The 19,247-nt window shown below is 43.1% G+C and overlaps 1 protein-coding gene across 1 annotated transcript in view; it reads right to left on the bottom strand.

Moving 5' to 3' along the window:
- DDRGK1 (DDRGK domain containing 1) overlaps window positions 1-19,247 on the bottom strand; it is a 642,973-nt gene that overhangs the window by 7,431 nt on the left and 616,295 nt on the right. Inside the window, exon 4 of the mRNA XM_078773753.1 lies at window positions 10,467-10,568. Within this exon, the coding sequence (XP_078629879.1) occupies window positions 10,467-10,568 (102 nt within the window). The remainder of the gene's footprint in view (window positions 1-10,466; window positions 10,569-19,247) is intronic.

Here is a 19,247-nt window from a genome sequence, read left to right as displayed (position 1 = left end):
AAATCAAATTACTTTTTACTCTCTGGCAGGAGATAAAACTGCAGCCCTGTTGAGTTAAACAGAAACGCATGGGTGAAGGAGGGGACAGTGGGGGAGTACGGCTGCCAGGAGGAAGAAATGCGATTGTAAAGTTTTTTCCCAGAAATTACATCATTATGCAGCAAAACCCTCCTGACAAGTCTTTTCTTTTTATAATGTACAAACTCGAGTCTTCCTCAATCTCTCATCACACTCTATCGCTCTGCCTCTAACTGAGTGCACCCTCTGAGTGACCTTCAAGCATCACAAGAGGGATTTCTTGTGCCCAAACCTCTGATACAAACCTACAAATACGAATCCGAGTGGATCTGTATAAGGTCAAAAATATTATTTGCCTCATTTTGATGCTGTTAATGGTTCCACAAAATCTGTTCCACGACCATCAAACGTTTACACCAGAGTCCGATGAAGACGTGTCAATTTGATTTTTCTTTATGAGGTCTAAATCTTGTGGAAGAATTGCAACACAAGTCACGTATACACGCGCAACATGAGTCAAGTATACACTCGCAACACGAGTCACGTATACACGCGCAACATGAGTCAAGTATACACTCGCAACACAAGTCACGTATACACGCGCAACATGAGTCAAGTATACACGCGCAACACGAGTCACGTATACACTCACAACACGAGTCACGTATACACTCGCAACACGAGTCACGTATACACTCGCAACAAGAGTCACTTATACACGCGCAACATGAGTTAAGTATACACTCGCAACACAAGACACGTATACATGCGCAACATGAGTCAAGTATACATGCGCAACACAAGTCACATATACACGCGCAACACGAGTCATGTATACACGCGCAACATGAGTCAAGTATACATGCGCAACAGGAGTCATGTATACACTCGCAACATGAGTCATGTATACACTCGCAACACGAGTCATGTATACACTCGCAACACGAGTCATGTATACACTCGCAACACGAGTCATGTATACACTCGCAACACGAGTCATGTATACACTCGCAACACGAGTCATGTATACACTCGCAACACGAGTCATGTATACACTCGCAACACGAGTCATGTATACACGCGCAACATGAGTCAAGTATACACTCGCAACACGAGTCATGTATACACTCGCAACACAAGTCACGTATACACGTGCAACATGAGTCAAGTATACACTCGCAACACGAGTCACGTATACACGCGCAACATGAGTCAAGTATACACGCGCAACACGAGTCATGTATACACTCGCAACACGAGTCACGTATACACTCGCAACACAAGTCACGTATACACTCGCAACACGAGTCACTTATACACGCGCAACATGAGTTAAGTATACACTCGCAACACAAGACACGTATACATGCGCAACATGAGTCAAGTATACATGCGCAACACAAGTCACATATACACGCGCAACATGAGTCATGTATACACGCGCAACATGAGTCAAGTATACATGCGCAACAGGAGTCATGTATACACTCGCAACATGAGTCATGTATACACTCGCAACACGAGTCATGTATACACTCACAACATGAGTCATGTATACACTCGCAACACGAGTCATGTATACACTCGCAACACGAGTCATGTATACACTCGCAACATGAGTCATGTATACACTCGCAACACGAGTCATGTATACACTCGCAACACGAGTCATGTATACACGCGCAACATGAGTCATGAATACACGCACAACATGTCATGTGTACACGGGCAACATAAGTCATGTATATACGCGCAACACGAGTCATGTATGCACACGCAACACGAGTCATGTATGCACACGCAACACGAGTCATGTATGCACACGCAACACGAGTCATGTATGCACACGCAACACGAGTCATGTATGCACACGCAACACGAGTCATGTATGCACACGCAACACGAGTCATGTATACACTCGCAACACGAGTCATGTATACACTCGCAACACGAGTCATGTATGCACGCGTAACACAAGTCGTGTAAACACGCGCAACACGAGTCGTGTATACACGCGCAACACGAGCCGTGTATACACGCGCAACATGAGTCATGTATACATGTGCATGCAGAAAACTACACAAGACAACACCAGACAAACAGCCGCTGAGCTTGGGGGAAGTAATGCAACTTCCGGGGCACTCTAGCTCCCGGCGAAGCCATGTTTATGATGTCGCTCCAGCGGAGGCAAAGAAGAATAAATCTCCCTCTCTAAAGGATGCTCACCATTCAGGATCGACCATGCTCTACATACCAAATGCGTGGAAATAGCACGTACCATTTTAAAAGTCTTTGTTACGACTCGGCTAGGGTTGGAATTGAACTGCGAACCTCAGAGACTCAGAGCGGATGCTATAATCACTCAGTTACCTTGTTGTGATCCATTTAGAGGGTAGTACAAGACCTTCATCCACAGCTTGATTGAGTATTGCTCTCCCCCTTTGGGATGGCACCTCTCCCTCACACCTTGCACTTCTTGATGCAGCGGAGACCAAGGCCCTCAAAATCATTGAAATCTCCCACAATGACGCGAAATGTCTGAGCCTGTTACTCTCGCATCGCAGACAGTAGAGTGACCTCTCTGTCTTCTATCATCCCCTTCATGGTTTTGCACTTTCTGCCCTTTCCATGCTCTGTCTCTCCCCCTCCTCCTCTTCCCTTACAGGTTCCTGAATCTGAATGGTGCACACAGTCTGCGAGTGACACAATTCTGCTGACATTCCCAAAATCCAGGCTCATTGCTCTCCTCCATTCTCTCACCTGTGGAGCCACTCTGTTCAATCCCATTCTTTGCTCCAGATCTTTCAGACGGTCGTTCGCCAGCATCTCACTTCATCTTCCATCGATACTCATGATCTTTTCTACTCTCATCAGTCCTTTCCCAGCACACCCATTCCTATAAATGTTATTGTGTTTTCCCCCCTCTTCCTCACTCTTATTTTCTCTTTTTGTTCCATTCACAGTTTTCCTTCCTCTTCTTGCTGTGCTTGAGCTTCTACCCAACTTGTTCGGCGCCTGTGCCCTCCTCCCCTCCCCACAACCTCATGCTTCCTTCATCTGTCCCTCTGTTGTGTTTTTCCCTTCCACCATGTTCCTTTTGTTCTGACGTGCTGGTCTTGAGTGTTTCAGCTCTTCCTCAAACTTCGACTGTAGAAAAAAAAAAGCTTTATAAGCAGGACATTGCATCATCAGCAGTGAAAAATGAAAGCAGCATCAAGTCCCAGGCTTTGGTGGGCAGCCTAGCTTGTGGATGGCGCTTTCATTTTAAACCAGAACGGCACTCGGTAGAGCGCACACCTCCCGCAGCCTTGCTCCTGCACACCAGTTTTTTTTATCCCACCGATAGGCCGGATTGGGATGTTCAACAAAATCGAATCCATTTGTTCTTGTCACACTGCCAACCTGTCCACCAAGTTTCATCTGAATGAGTCCACAACCTTTTGAGACATCCCGCTCACAACCAGACAAACAAGTGAAAACACAACTTCCATCCACCTTTTGTGGCGGAGGAAAATATGGATCTTTTCCAAGACGACCACTTTTTGAAATTTGCCTCATTAATTAGAACTGGATCCCTGGTGTTGGGCTAGCGGCTAGGGTGCCGGCTTAGGATCCTAGGATCCTGGGTTCGAATCCCGGTCAATCGCTGAATTAACGCCAGGGGGGTTGACTCAGCCTGCCATCCTTCCGAGGTCGGCAAATTGAGTACCAGTTCACTGGTAATTCCCTGCTTGTCGTCAAAGGCGGCAAAAAGGGTTGGCGTCAGGAAGGGCATCCGGCCATAAAACATTGCTTCAAAAAGGGGACCGAAAAACAACAACAACCACGGTTCCCGAAAAAGGCCAACCCCCGCTTGCGGGGAAAAATGGCCTCTAAAGGTGTTTTTTTTTTTTTTAATTAGAACTGGTCAAACAGCACGCTAAGTTTCATCGACTTACAGTTCTTTATGGAGATTGTAAATGCCACTGCTTTGGATCAAGCTTATTCCCGTTAAAGAAGGACCTGCGATCCAACATAATTCCAAAGAAGGACCTGTTTCGTCACAGGACGCTCCTAAGAGGAATACAGTATTCCACTTACCCTCTTCTATCGAAATGCAAATGTATTCCCAACTCTGTTGGTTTATTTTGAAACAAAGTAAATTACATATTTAGGGAAATTACAAATCAACTCAAGACAGTAAACTGCTGTTGCCTCTTCCTCTTATTATTATTATTTTTTTTTACATCTTGCTCAGTGACTTTGGTCATGAAAGAAAATCTTGTAAATTGTTTTTGTCTGGGCACGATCGTTTCCCAAAACAGGAGAAGGAAGTTTCAGCAAGCCTAGCAGTTCAGTTAACACAATGAATCGGACAGCCCAAACAGGTTCGGTTGAAGTGTACAAACATGGCCGACCCCAAAGGATTAGAATGGTAGTGTGCAACAAAATATGTTCCATATGTATGTATGTATGTATGTATGTATGTATGTATGTATGTATGTATGTATGTATGTATGTATGTATGTATATATATATATATATATAAATAAAAGAAAGTTTTTGTTTGTTTGTTTGCACGCGCTAATCTCCTGAACAGTGAAAGATAGGAGGAAACCTCTGAAACAAAAAATGTCGGGACGGGCCCCGGGAAGGTTATAGGCTAGGTGGCGAGGCCGGTCGAGGCCGCCTAGCCTATAACCTTCCCGGGGCCTGTCCCAACATTTTTGTTTCTTTTTGAATGAATTTACTACTATAATTCAGGTTTTACTCGCAGCCGTAGAAGATCGACTACTATAATTCAGCTCAGCTTTTAATTGCGAAATGGGCCCAGCCCGGCCGAGGCGGCCTCGACCGGCCTCGCCACCTAGCCTATAACCTTCCCGGGGCCTGTCCAGACATTTTTGGTTCTTTTTGACCTTTTTGGTCAAACCTTTTTGAACCTGTCTCAAGCCCCAGTCCCCATCACGGACGGGGCTCAGCGGTTTACCCGAGCCTGACGGCGAAGGGCAAGGTACTCAAGCTGTCTGTCTCAAGCCCCAGTCTGTCTCAAGCCCCAGTCCCCATCACGGACGGGGCTCAGCGGTTTACCCGAGCCTGACGGCGAAGGGCAAGGTACACGCTGGCCCGTCCAGTGTAGCGCGCGTGCGGCCCCGGACATCGAAGGGCATCACAGACCTGTTATTGCTCCATCTCGCTCCATCCCCTATAACCTTCCCCGGGCCCGTCCAGACATTTTTGGTTCTTTTTGAATGAATTTACTACTATAATTCAGCTTTTACTCGTGGCCGTAGAAGATTGACTACTATAATTCAGCTCAGCTTTTAATTGCGAAATGGGCCCAGCCCGGCCGAGGCGGCCTCGACACCTAGCCTATAATTATCTTCCCAGGGCCCGTCCCGACATTTTTTGTTTTAGAGGTTTCCTCCTATCTTTCAACGTTCAGAAGATTAGCGCGTGCAGACAAACAAACAAAGAAACAAAAACTTTCTTTTATATATATGGATATAGAAAATGGTTTTGTTTACAGCAAAATATCCACCTATCCTTTTTTAAGGTCAGCCACTGGAATCAAATGTTCCGTTTCTTAAAACTGTAGGCCTCACCATCAGCCATTGCCTCTCTTGCGCTGACTGCATAAGGAAGCCAGCTTCCAAAACCAGCTGCAAATTGGTTGTATTATAACCGCCTCTCTTCCGTTCTAGTTCGACCTCCTCTCTCAGCCCTCTGACCCTCCACAACTGCTCCATAAGCATACGTGGTCTTCCAGTAACCCCTTCCTGGTTAAACTCCCAAAATCCAGGCTCACAGCACACCTCCACTCTTTTGTTCTGATTTTCTCCAGTTTGTGGAGCAGTTTTCCTGAGGCTGTTCCATCTCACCTTTCCCTCCAGGTTTTCAAGATGGCAGTGCACCATCACGTCATGTCATCCTCAATCTGTACCCAACAATCTTTTTCACCCCCATTAATCCCCAATCCTCTTCTTGCAGGTTACAATGCTTCCTCCCCTTCTCTTTTCCTGTTTGTTCATTCCCTTGGTTGTTGTATCCAACTGCTGTCCCATTGTTAGTGTCATTTATTTTGTACACAGAGTCAACACTCGTGGAAGTGGTAGAACACTGAACAGATCAGGATGCAACCGAACAACAATGAACAGTAAAGAGATGGGGAAAACACGAACGGCAGGGTTAAAGGACAAAATGGAGGGAGACTTGGACAAAGAATGGGTGTGAGGAGGAATGACAGGTAGGAGACGATGCATGGTATGAACAAGATGGATACAGGAGCAAACTCCCAGGAAGGAAAAATTGGAAAACTGGTGGAAAAAGAGGAACGGATGAGTCGAGGTGAGCAGTGATCCTGGATTTAGGTAGTTCTACCAGAAGGGAGATGATTATGACCCATGTGAGCCCTGCAGAAATCTGGGAGGGGGAAGTTTTGGGAGGGGGGGGGGGGGCAACAAAGCATGGAGAGGGCAGAGGGTGTAAAACCAGAAAGGAGGCGATAGAAGACAGAGAGACCACTGACCTGTCTGCAATAGCGTAGTGATAGGCCCATAGACAGCTTCATCACGGGAGATTCCAATAATCTTGAAGGCCTTGGTTTCCATGGTGTCAAGCTGAGCACAATGTAGCACAGAGGGGAGAGCAGTACTCCATCAAGCTGTGGATGAAGGCCTTGTAGGTAGATAGGAGTTAAGGTGTGCCAAGGAAGGACTTTGTATGATGGAGGAGTCAGCGGCCAGCTTTGGAGGCCAACTTTGAAATTTGGTTTGCCTAAGAAATATTGTGGCTGATAGAAGAGGCTACTGCCTGCCTATCTGAAGGATGAGGGATGTCATGGCAGAGGGTGGAGTCATCAGCAAATTGATGAAGGGGATTTTCCAGAGTCAGAGTCAGAGATCATTTCTGAAGATCAGGAATAGGACTGGGCCCAGAACACTGCCTTAGGGCACTCCAGCCTTGACAGGGAGAGGAGATGAAAGGATCCCGTTGAGAGCCACATATTGGCTACGAGAGTAGAGTAAGTTGCCCTTGGAAGTAAGTCATGTGTGGAGTTGCCCTTGGATGCCATGGGCAGACAGCTTGGAGAGCAAGGCAGGATGTAAGACTGTATTTAAAGCACGAGATATGTCCAGAGAGATGACCCTGATCTCATGTCTGACATTGAGGGGCCACATCCATTGTTGGGGGAGTCATGTTGCCATTTTGGCCTCTGTAACCTCTGTCTTCAATGAGGCCAAATTCTGTGTACCAAATAAAAAATATTTTTAAAATATTTAAAAAAAAACAATGACAGGAAACCAACTTGTGCTCCAGACTTTTTTCCCAAAACAGGTGACATTATTACTTCCAAGTGCAATTATATTGCTAAAAAGCCTTCGGGCAATCACAGTGACAAATTCATGACATTTGGCTATCCAGGCCACTCGGCAAGTGAGGCCATAGAATAAATATCTGAGTTTATTACGCACCCAAGCATCATATTGCATAACATGTTGTTTCTCTAACAGAGTGCAACAGCTTCTGTTTTGTGTGAATTAAACATCATTTAAAGAAAATAAACTGGTACACCACTCGGTAGAATGCATACCCCTGCCAGGTTGAACAGTTTACATTTTGAATCCCACTGATGGGCCAGATCTGGATCCGTACCTACAAAATCGAATAGTTTGTTCTCACCACCGAACCAACTCATCCACCTAGTTTTGTCATAATCCGTCCATACCTTTTTGAGATATACAGTCACGTGAAAAAGTAAGTACACCCCATGTAAAGTTTTGACTTTTTCAACATATTTCAACATACAGCTATTTGATCTTCATTTCAACAATATTGATAGATAAAGGTGATATAATATAACAAATATCATGAAACATTTACATTTTGTAGTCCATTGTATAATTTAAATAAACATAAATGCAAATGTCGCATGTGGAATAAGTAAGTACACCCTTGGCTCCAATAGGTGGTATTGCCCCCTTTGGCAGAAACAACCTCAAGTAGGCGTTTCTTATAACTGTCTACCAGTCTCTGACATCGACTGGGAGAAATTTTTGCCCACTCCTCCATGCAGAATTCTTTCAGCTGTGTGATGTTTGAGGGGTTTCTTGCATGCACAGCTCGTTTCAAATCTCCCCACAACATCTCGATGGGATTCAGATCCGGGCTTTGACTTGGCCATTCCAGAACCCTCCATTTCTTTCTTTTCAGCCATTCCTTGGTGGATTTACTGGTATATTTAGGGTCATTGTCATGTTGCAAGGTCCACCTTCGGTTGAGCTTCAACTTTCCGACAGATGGCCTCACATTATCCTCAAGCACCCTCTGGTACAATGAAGAATTCATAGTGGATTATATGAAGGTGAGCTGCCCAGGCCCTGATGCAGCAAAGCTGCCCCAAACCATAATATTTCCACCACCATGCTTTACAGTTGGTATCAGGTTCTTGTGGTCAAATGCTGTTTTTGGTTTTCGCCAAACATGTCTTCTGGTACTGTGGCCAAATAGCTCTACCTTTGACTCATCTGTCCAGAGCACATTGTTCCAGAAGTGCTGGTCTTTGCCGAGGTGTTCATTGGCAAACTTTAGTCTTGCCCTGATGTTCTTTCTGGAGAGCAAAGGTTTCCTCCTGGCACACCTCCCATGTAGATCAAATTTGTGCAGCCTCTTTCTCATGGTAGACTCGTGCACTTTGACATAAACAGTGGCAAGAGCTACCTGTAGGTCCAGTGATGACATTCTGGGGTTCTTCGAGACTTCTTACAGCATCTTGCGGTCTGCTCTCGGGCTGAACTTGCTGGGGCGGCCTGGCCTGAACAAGTTGGCAGTTGTTTGGAATCTTCTCCACTTGTAGATGATCTTCCGGCTAGTCGAATGATTGATTTCAAATTGTTTGGAGATCTTTTTAAATCCCTTCCCAGACTCGTAGGCATCTATCACCTTTTTTCTGAAGGCCTCAGAGAGCTCTTTTCATCTAGGCATGGTGACGCCACACACTTCAACAACAAAGAGCAAACCAAACTAAATGTCTGAGGTTTAAATAAGACAGGTTCCTCCAAGATCCTCTCTAACGATGTTCTAATCATTTGCAACTGAGCTGGTGCACCTGATTCTAATTTTAGGTATTTGAAGTAGTGATAAATGTAGGGGTGTACTTACTTTTTCCAGATGTGAAATTTGCATTTATGTTTATTTAAATTATACAATGGACTACAAAATGTAAATGTTTCATGATATTTGTTATATTATATCACCTTTATCTATCAATATTGTTGAAATGAAGATCAAATAGCTGTATGTTGAAATGTGTTGAGAGTCGAAACTTTACATGGGGTGCACTTACTTTTTCACGTGACTATCATTTTTGGCCCTATCTCTCAATGGTGAATAATCACTTTCAAAATCTGGAATCTGGATACGGATTTACCTCAAAATCCAATATATCCGTCCTTGGCAAAATCGAATATTTTCCATGCCCAACATATTTCGTCCGAATCTGTCCATAACTTTTTGAGATACCCTGCTTACAGACAGACATACAGGGGTGAAAACATAACCTCCATCCACCTTCGGTGGTGGAGTTAATAAAAACTCCCAAACATCTCCCAAGGAATTCGAGGAGAATCAAATGAGATCCCATGAGAAATGCACGATACACTTTTTCTTTGGATTCAAAAGGAGAACGTGTGTTAAGACCCAAGTCCACAATATGAGTGCATCAAACAAGCATTATTTATTTTGTGTCTCATAAAGTAAAGCCATTCCACCAGTGGAAAGAAAGCAGTGAGGCAGGAGGGATGTGAGGCTGTGGGTTGTCCTTGTCCCAAAAAGCAGAAGTTTATTTATTTATAAACTTTTTGTAAATCAGCAAGGCTAGGAATTGATGGACACTTTCTGGGCTGAATAAGCACCGGATCAGCTGCGCTGCAGTCAGCATTCCACCACTTCCTCAAACTCAATCCCGGCAAACCCGTGTAACCACACAAATGGGGAAAAAAATCCATTTTCCCAAAATTCATCCTTTTCCAGAAGCCAGCAAGTTGTACTTTTATTTATTTTATTCCCCCTCCGCACCCCGCTCCCAAGCATGGCATTTAATCAGCTCAGGCCTCATTCTCACCATCTGCACCAAAAACCAGAGTACCCATTCAGCAGCGAAAGGAAGGCCGAGGTTGGCTTGTCTGACTTTCCAATCTTAGCATCAGTCATGTGATTCTGGGATCCTGCGTTCAATCCCATACACTGTTGATTTGTTCGTCTATTTATTCACGTCAAAGGACAATGACATCTAATGTCCTTGTCCAGCCTGTGATTATACATACAAGCACCTCCGTGAGCCTTACATCTCCATTTAAGTAGAGCTAATTTGAAAATGGAGGAGAGACCTTTTATAATATTTCCAGTTCAGACTTTCAAATCTGCTGAATAAAAGTTAACAATTAAACTCAAAAACGAGTTAGGCGTACCTGTCTCTCTTCCTCTTTCAGTTGCTTCTCCTCTTGCTGCTCGCGCTGTTGTTCGCGTTGCTGCTCCTGCCGGCGATGCTCCTGTCGCTCCGCTTCCCCTGCCTGCAAAAAGTGTAAAAACAATCAGAAATTGCTTGAGCGACAGCTTACGTAATTGCAAATCCGACTGCAGCAAGTCTTTTAAGGTATAAACAAGACACTATATATGAATGAATGAATGAATGAATGAATGATCGTTTTAAGGCCATTTTCCCTGCTAGGGCGGGGGTTAGCCTTGCGGGTCCCATGACAATCATGGTTCCCTGTTTGAGGCAATGTTTTTATGGCCGGATGCCCTTCCTGACGCCAACCCGTAGTCGCCTCTTACGATGCGCAGGGATACAGTGTATCTATTCTAAACCGGGGTACACACCGGGATCATTCATCCCAGCAAGCTGGTACTCAATTTGCCGACCTCGGAAGGATGACAGGCTGAGTCAATGCCCCTGGTGTTAAATTAGCCATCGATCGGGATTCGAACCCAGGATCCTCGGATGCCAAGCCGGCACCCTAACCGCTCAGCCAACAACAGGCAAACAAGACACTATACCACCTTTAGAGGCCATTTTTCCCCACAAGCGGGGGTTGGCCTTTTTCGGGGACCGTGGTTGTTGTTGTTTTTTGGTCCCCTTTTTTTGAAGCAATGTTTTACGGCCGGATGCCCTTCCTGCCACCAACCCTTTTTACGACAAACAGGGAATTACCAGTGAACTGGTACTCAATTTGCCGACCTCGGAAGGATGACAGGCTGAGTCAACCCCCCTGGCGTTAATTCAGCGATCGACCGGGATTCGAACCCAGGATCCTAGGATCCTAAGCTGGCACCCTAGCCGCTAGCCCAACACCAGGGCTCAAGACACTATACAAGACACTATAATAAACGAAAACAGCACTCGGTGGACTGGGCAGTTTATGTTTTGTATCCCATCGATATGCCGGATCTTGATCCGGACCTGAACCAAAATCGAGTCAGTTCATTTGTGTCACCTACCCACCCTGTCCACCAAGTTTCATCCAAATTCCTCAATAACGTTTTGAGATATCCTGTTCACAAACAGACAGACAGACAAAGGTGAAAACATACATCCACCTTCGGTAGCGGAGGTCCGAGCTATCCTGACCCAACTGAAAAAGGACACGAGAATGGAAATGCAGACAGAGGAAAATAAGCATAATATTCAAAATGGGACTGTAGAACATTTGCGGTAACTGCCATGCTACAGCACGACTTGAATCACATGATAATGTAGGCCTTCTTGTTTGAGTTGTCTGATAGCTGCTTGATGCCGACCAGTAAGGGGCACCACCACACACACACCTCTGCTTGGCTTGAATCAGGGATCTAAGTGAGCCACTGCACATGCCCCAAAGTAGTTCTCTCCCACTCGAACGTTCAAAATGGCATTCAAGGAGACAAATAATTTGAAGCCAATATTGCTAATAATAATGAAAAATGATGGCCAGAAGATGTGCAGTGTACAATTAGACCTCATCTTGTCACATGAATGAATAACCACAATGGTGATAGAGAACTACCAAAACCCGATCTATGATCAGATTTCTCAAAACAACAACAACAACAAAACAACAGCACATTATGCAAGCAAGAAGTAAATAAATAAATAAAATAAAGGATTTCCCCTCCTCACCCATATGTACCATATTTTTTGGCGTACAAGTCAATACTCTTTTCCCACTGAAAGTCCGGTCCTCGACCTATACTCAGAATCGACTTATCTATGGTTTATGACATAACATCGTTTTTTTTTTTTTTTTTGCAAAGTGTGATATTTTCCAAAATTATTATTATCATTTTTAGCAAAGATACCCGGCTTTGCTGGGCAATGCCAGGTCCTTCCTCCCACTCCTTCACCTTCCTCATCCCATCCACCAACCTCCCTCCAGACTCCCGAATTCTCCCACACTTTCCTTTCACCCTCTCTCGCCCCTTCTTCATCCTACCCCTCCTCCAATACCTCCTCCCACCTCTTCCAAAAGCCTCCTCCCTCCCTCTTTCCACTCAACCCAGCCCTTACACTCCCTCATCCCACCAAATCCCATCTCCTCCAACCCCACATGCCTCCCTCCAGACTCCAACCCACCCCTTGTCCTCCATCCTTATCTCACCACACCCCTCCACACTCCCACACCACCCCCCTTCCCCAACCTCATCTAATCATAAAACCAGCAACCACAAAGATTTACCTTTAAATAGAGTTCTTTAAAGGTGAAATTAAATTACAAATTAGCATAATTCAATTCACCACAACAAGCACACCAAGCCTTGCCAGCTAGAGCTCAACAGGGTGGAATTCTAAACGCAAGGCTTGATTCGACATTGGAAGGTTAAAAAAGAAAAAGAAAAAAAAAAGTATAATTCTTATAGGTATATTAATATAACTATATCAATACTAGAACGCCACTCAGTAGCGCGCATACTCCAACCGTGGGTCAAGTTGGAATAGAACGATTTCACAAAAGTTTGAGGGAGTAGTTCAGTGACTACACAAGACAAGACAACACAAGACAGACACTGCACAGATATATATATATATATATGTTTTACGTGCTACAGCACGACTTGAATCGTGAGCCTTACATCCCGATATATAATCGGGAGATTAAATCAGACGCGGACGTAGCTTCAGGACTTCGATCTTTAATTTGACGAGCTTTCGACCAACAAAGGTCTTCTTCTGAGTCGGCCCCAAGTTCAACGGAAGTTGAACTTGGGGCCTCAAACTTCCGTTGAACTTAGGGGCCGACTCAGAAGAAGACCTTTGTTGGTCGAAAGCTTGTCAAATTAAAGATCGAAGTCCTGAAGCTACGTCCGCGTCTGATTTAATCTCCCGATTATATATTCAATGCAAATGAGACGCCCTGCTCGTACTGTGGAGTTTCTACTATTTCTCACAGTTATATATATATATATATATATATAAGATTAAAAACAACTTCACAGCCACAAGTACCGACTCCTCTCCGGCCTTGCACCCCCAGCTCTCTCTGTGCTCTGTCCCCCAAATATTCCTACAGGTCGCACAAGATCTGCCAGCAACCCTCTGATGGTTAAACTGCCGAAATCTCGGCTCTCTGCTCACCTTCACTCTTTCATTCCCCTTTTCTCCCGCCTCTGGAACAAACTCCCTCACTCCCTTCAATCCCACTCCTCCCTCCAGGTCTTTAAAACAGCTGTTCACCACCATCTCTTATATTCCCCCATCCAAAACCTTGATCTTTTCTACCCCCGCTAATTCACCCCAGATCCACCTTGTTTGAAATTCCAACTTCTTTCCTGGAAGTCCTGGCAGTGTCCATATGTTTTATACCTCTCCCACCGCCCCCTTCCCATGCCCCCCCCCCCCCCAAAGCCCTCGCCCTCTCTCAGATCTCTCGATGTCTCCATGTCTCTCGGTCCCTGCTCTCAAATGTTGTGTTTGTGTCCTTCCCCCTCTCTCCCCATCTTGTCTACCGCTCCCGATGTTATATGTTTTATGTGTCGGTTTGTCTTTCTGTGTGATTAATGTTCGCTCTTTCACGAGCCTCGATCTTGTATACAAAAAAAAAAAAAAAAAAAAAAAAACTCACAGCCACGAAACACGAAATTAAAAGCAACTCACAGCCACGAAACACGAAATTAAAAGCAACTCACAGCCACGAAACACGAAATTAAAAGCAACTCACAGCCACGAAACACGAAATTAAAAACACCCACAGCCACAAAACACGAAATTAAAAGCAACTCACAGCCACGAAAAACGAAATTAAAAACACCCCACAGCCACAAAACACGAAATTAAAAGCAACTCACAGCCACGAAACACGAAATTAAAAGCAACTCACAGCCACGAAACACGAAATTAAAAGCAACTCACAGCCACGAAACACGAAATTAAAAGCAACTCACAGCCACGAAACACGAAATTAAAAGCAACTCACAGCCACAAAACACGAAATTAAAAGCAACTCACAGCCACGAAACACGAAATTAAAAACAACTCACAGCCACGAAACACGAAATTAAAAGCAACTCACAGCCACAAAACACGAAATTAAAAGCAACTCACAGCCACGAAACACGAAATTAAAAACAACTCACAGCCACGAAACACGAAATTAAAAGCAACTCACAGCCACGAAACACGAAATTAAAAACAACTCACAGCCACGAAACACGAAATTAAAAGCAACTCACAGCCACAAAACACGAAATTAAAAACAACTCACAGCCACGAAACACGAAATTAAAAGCAACTCACAGCCACGAAACACGAAATTAAAAACAACTCACAGCCACGAAACACGAAATTAAAAGCAACTCACAGCCACAAAACACGAAATTAAAAACACCCCACAGCCACAAAACACGAAATTAAAAACAACTCACAGCCACGAAACACGAAATTAAAAGCAACTCACAGCCACAAAACACGAAATTAAAAGCAACTCACAGCCACGAAAAACGAAATTAAAAACACCCCACAGCCACAAAACACGAAATTAAAAGGAACTCACAGCCACAAAACACGAAATTAAAAACACCCACAGCCACAAAACACGAAATTAAAAACACTTCACAGCCACGAAACACGAAATTAAAAACATCCCACAGCCACAAAACACGAAATTAAAAACATCCCACAGCCACAAAACACGAAATTAAAAGCAACTCAGCCACAAAACACGAAATTAAAAACACCCACAGCCACAAAACACGAAATTAAAAGCAACTCACAGCCACGAAACACGAAATTAAAAGCAACTCACAGCCACGAAACACGAAATTAAAAGCAACTCACAGCCACGAAACACGAAATTAAAAGCAACTCACAGCCACGAAACACGAAATTAAAAGCAACTCACAGCCACGAAACACGAAATTAAAAGCAACTCACAGCCACAAAACACGAAATTAAAAGCAACTCACAGCCACGAAACACGAAATTAAAAGCAACTCACAGCCACAAAACACGAAATTAAAAGCAACTCACGGCCACAAAACACGAAATTAAAAACACCCCACAGCCACAAAACACGAAATTAAAAGGAACTCACAGCCACAAAACACGAAATTAAAAGCAACTCACAGCCACGAAACACGAAATTAAAAACACCCACAGCCACAAAACACGAAATTAAAAACACTTCACAGCCACGAAACACGAAATTAAAAACATCCCACAGCCACAAAACACGAAATTAAAAACATCCCACAGCCACAAAACACGAAATTAAAAGCAACTCAGCCACAAAACACGAAATTAAAAACATCCCACAGCCACGAAACACGAAATTAAAAACATCCCACAGCCACGAAACACGAAATTAAAAACATCCCACAGCCACAAAACACGAAATTAAAAGCAACTCAGCCACAAAACACGAAATTAAAAACACCCCACAGCCACAAAATTAAAAGCAACTCAGCCACAAAACACGAAATTAAAAACACCCCACAGCCACAAAACACGAAATTAAAAACACCCCACAGCCACAAAATTAAAAGCAACTCACAGCCACGAAACACGAAATTAAAAACACCTCACAGCCACGAAACACGAAATTAAAAACACTTCACAGCCACGAAACACGAAATAAAAAACAACTCACAGCCACGAAACACGAAATTAAAAACACTTCACAGCCACGAAACACGAAATTAAAAACACCTCACAGCCACAAAACACGAAATTAAAAACAACTCACAGCCATGAAACACAAAATTAAAAACACCTCACAGCCACAAAACACGAAATTAAAAACACCTCACAGCCACAAAACACGAAATTAAAAACAACTCACAGCCACGAAACACGAAATTAAAAACAAGTCAGCCACGAAACACGAAATTAAAAACAACTCAGCCACGAAACACGAAATTAAAAACACTTCACAGCCACAAAACACGAAATTAAAAACAACTCACAGCCACGAAACACGAAATTAAAAACACTTCACAGCCACGAAACACGAAATTAAAAACACCTCACAGCCACAAAACACGAAATTAAAAACAACTCACAGCCACGAAACACGAAATTAAAAACACTTCACAGCCACGAAACGCAAAATTAAAAACACTTCACAGCCACAAAACACGAAATTAAAAACACTTCACAGCCACAAAACACGAAATTAAAAGCAACTCACAGCCACAAAACACGAAATTAAAAGCAACTCACAGCCACAAAACACGAAATTAAAAACACTTCACAGCCACGAAACGCGAAATTAAAAGCAACTCACAGCCACAAAACACGAAATTAAAAGCAACTCACAGCCACAAAACACGAAATTAAAAACACTTCACAGCCACGAAACACGAAATTAAAAGCAACTCACAGCCACAAAACACGAAATTAAAAACACTTCACAGCCACGAAACACGAAATTAAAAGCAACTCACAGCCACAAAACACGAAATTAAAAACACTTCACAGCCACAAAACACGAAATTAAAAGCAACTCACAGCCACAAAACACGAAATTAAAAACACTTCACAGCCACGAAACGCGAAATTAAAAGCAACTCACAGCCACAAAACACGAAATTAAAAGTAACTCACAGCCACAAAACACGAAATTAAAAACACTTCACAGCCACGAAACGCGAAATTAAAAACACTTCACAGCCACAAAACACGAAATTAAAAGCAACTCACAGCCACAAAACACAAAATTAAAAGCAACTCACAGCCACAAAACACGAAATTAAAAGCAACTCACAGCCACAAAACACGAAATTAAAAACACCCACAGCCACAAAACACGAAATTAAAAACACTTCACAGCCACGAAACACGAAATTAAAAACATCCCACAGCCACAAAACACGAAATTAAAAGCAACTCAGCCACAAAACACGAAATTAAAAACACCCCACAGCCACAAAACACAAAATTAAAAACACCCCACAGCCACAAAATTAAAAGCAACTCAGCCACAAAACACGAAATTAAAAACACCCCACAGCCACAAAACACGAAATTAAAAACACCCCACAGCCACAAAATTAAAAGCAACTCACAGCCACAAAACACGAAATTAAAAGCAACTCACAGCCACGAAACACGAAATTAAAAACACCTCACAGCCACGAAACACTAAATTAAAAACACTTCACAGCCACGAAACACGAAATAAAAAACACCTCACAGCCACAAAACACGAAATTAAAAACAACTCACAGCCATGAAACACGAAATTAAAAACACTTCACAGCCACGAAACACGAAATTAAAAACACCTCACAGCCACAAAACACGAAATTAAAAACAACTCACAGCCACGAAACACGGAATTAAAAACACCCACAGCCACAAAACACGAAATTAAAAGCAACTCACAGCCACGAAAAACGAAATTAAAAACACCCCACAGCCACAAAACACGAAATTAAAAGCAACTCACAGCCACAAAACACGAAATTAAAAGCAACTCACAGCCACGAAACACGAAATTAAAAACACCCACAGCCACAAAACACGAAATTAAAAACACTTCACAGCCACGAAACACGAAATTAAAAACATCCCACAGCCACAAAACACGAAATTAAAAACATCCCACAGCCACAAAACACGAAATTAAAAGCAACTCAGCCACAAAACACGAAATTAAAAACATCCCACAGCCACGAAACACGAAATTAAAAACATCCCACAGCCACAAAACACGAAATTAAAAGCAACTCAGCCACAAAACACGAAATTAAAAACACCCCACAGCCACAAAACACGAAATTAAAAACACCCCACAGCCACAAAATTAAAAGCAACTCAGCCACAAAACACGAAATTAAAAACACCCCACAGCCACAAAACACGAAATTAAAAACACCCCACAGCCACAAAATTAAAAGCAACTCACAGCCACAAAACACGAAATTAAAAGCAACTCACAGCCACGAAACACGAAATTAAAAACACCTCACAGCCACGAAACACGAAATTAAAAACACTTCACAGCCACGAAACACGAAATAAAAAACAACACAGCCACGAAACACGAAATTAAAAACACTTCACAGCCACGAAACGCAAAATTAAAAACACTTCACAGCCACAAAACACGAAATTAAAAACAACTCAGCCACGAAACACGAAATTAAAAACACTTCACAGCCACGAAACACGAAATTAAAAACACCTCACAGCCACAAAACACAAAATAAAAAACAACTCAGCCACAAAACACAAAATGAAAAACACTTCACAGCCACGAAATTAAAAACACCCCACAGCCACAAAACACGAAATTAAAAACAACTCACAGCCACGAAACACGAAATTAAAAACACCCCACAGCCACAAAACACGAAATTAAAAACGACTCACAGCCACGAAACACGAAATTAAAAACACCCCACAGCCACAAAACACGAAATTAAAAACACCCCACAGCCACAAAACACGAAATTAAAAACAACTCACAGCCACGAAACACGAAATTAAAAACACCCCACAGCCACAAAACACGAAATTAAAAGCAACTCACAGCCACGAAACACGAAATTAAAAACACCCCACAGCCACAAAACACGAAATTAAAAACACCCCACAGCCACAAAACACGAAATTAAAAGCAACTCACAGCCACGAAACACGAAATTAAAAACACCCACAGCCACAAAACACGAAATTAAAAACACTTCACAGCCACGAAACACGAAATTAAAAACATCCCACAGCCACAAAACACGAAATTAAAAGCAACTCAGCCACAAAACACGAAATTAAAAAC

This window comes from Myxine glutinosa, chromosome 3 (genome assembly GCF_964187855.1).
Source record: "Myxine glutinosa chromosome 3, kmMyxGlut1.1, whole genome shotgun sequence".
NCBI classification, from domain to species: domain Eukaryota; kingdom Metazoa; phylum Chordata; class Myxini; order Myxiniformes; family Myxinidae; genus Myxine; species Myxine glutinosa.
The sequence above is the reverse complement of the archived record's forward strand: the minus strand, read 5'-3'. Positions and strand labels throughout refer to the sequence as shown.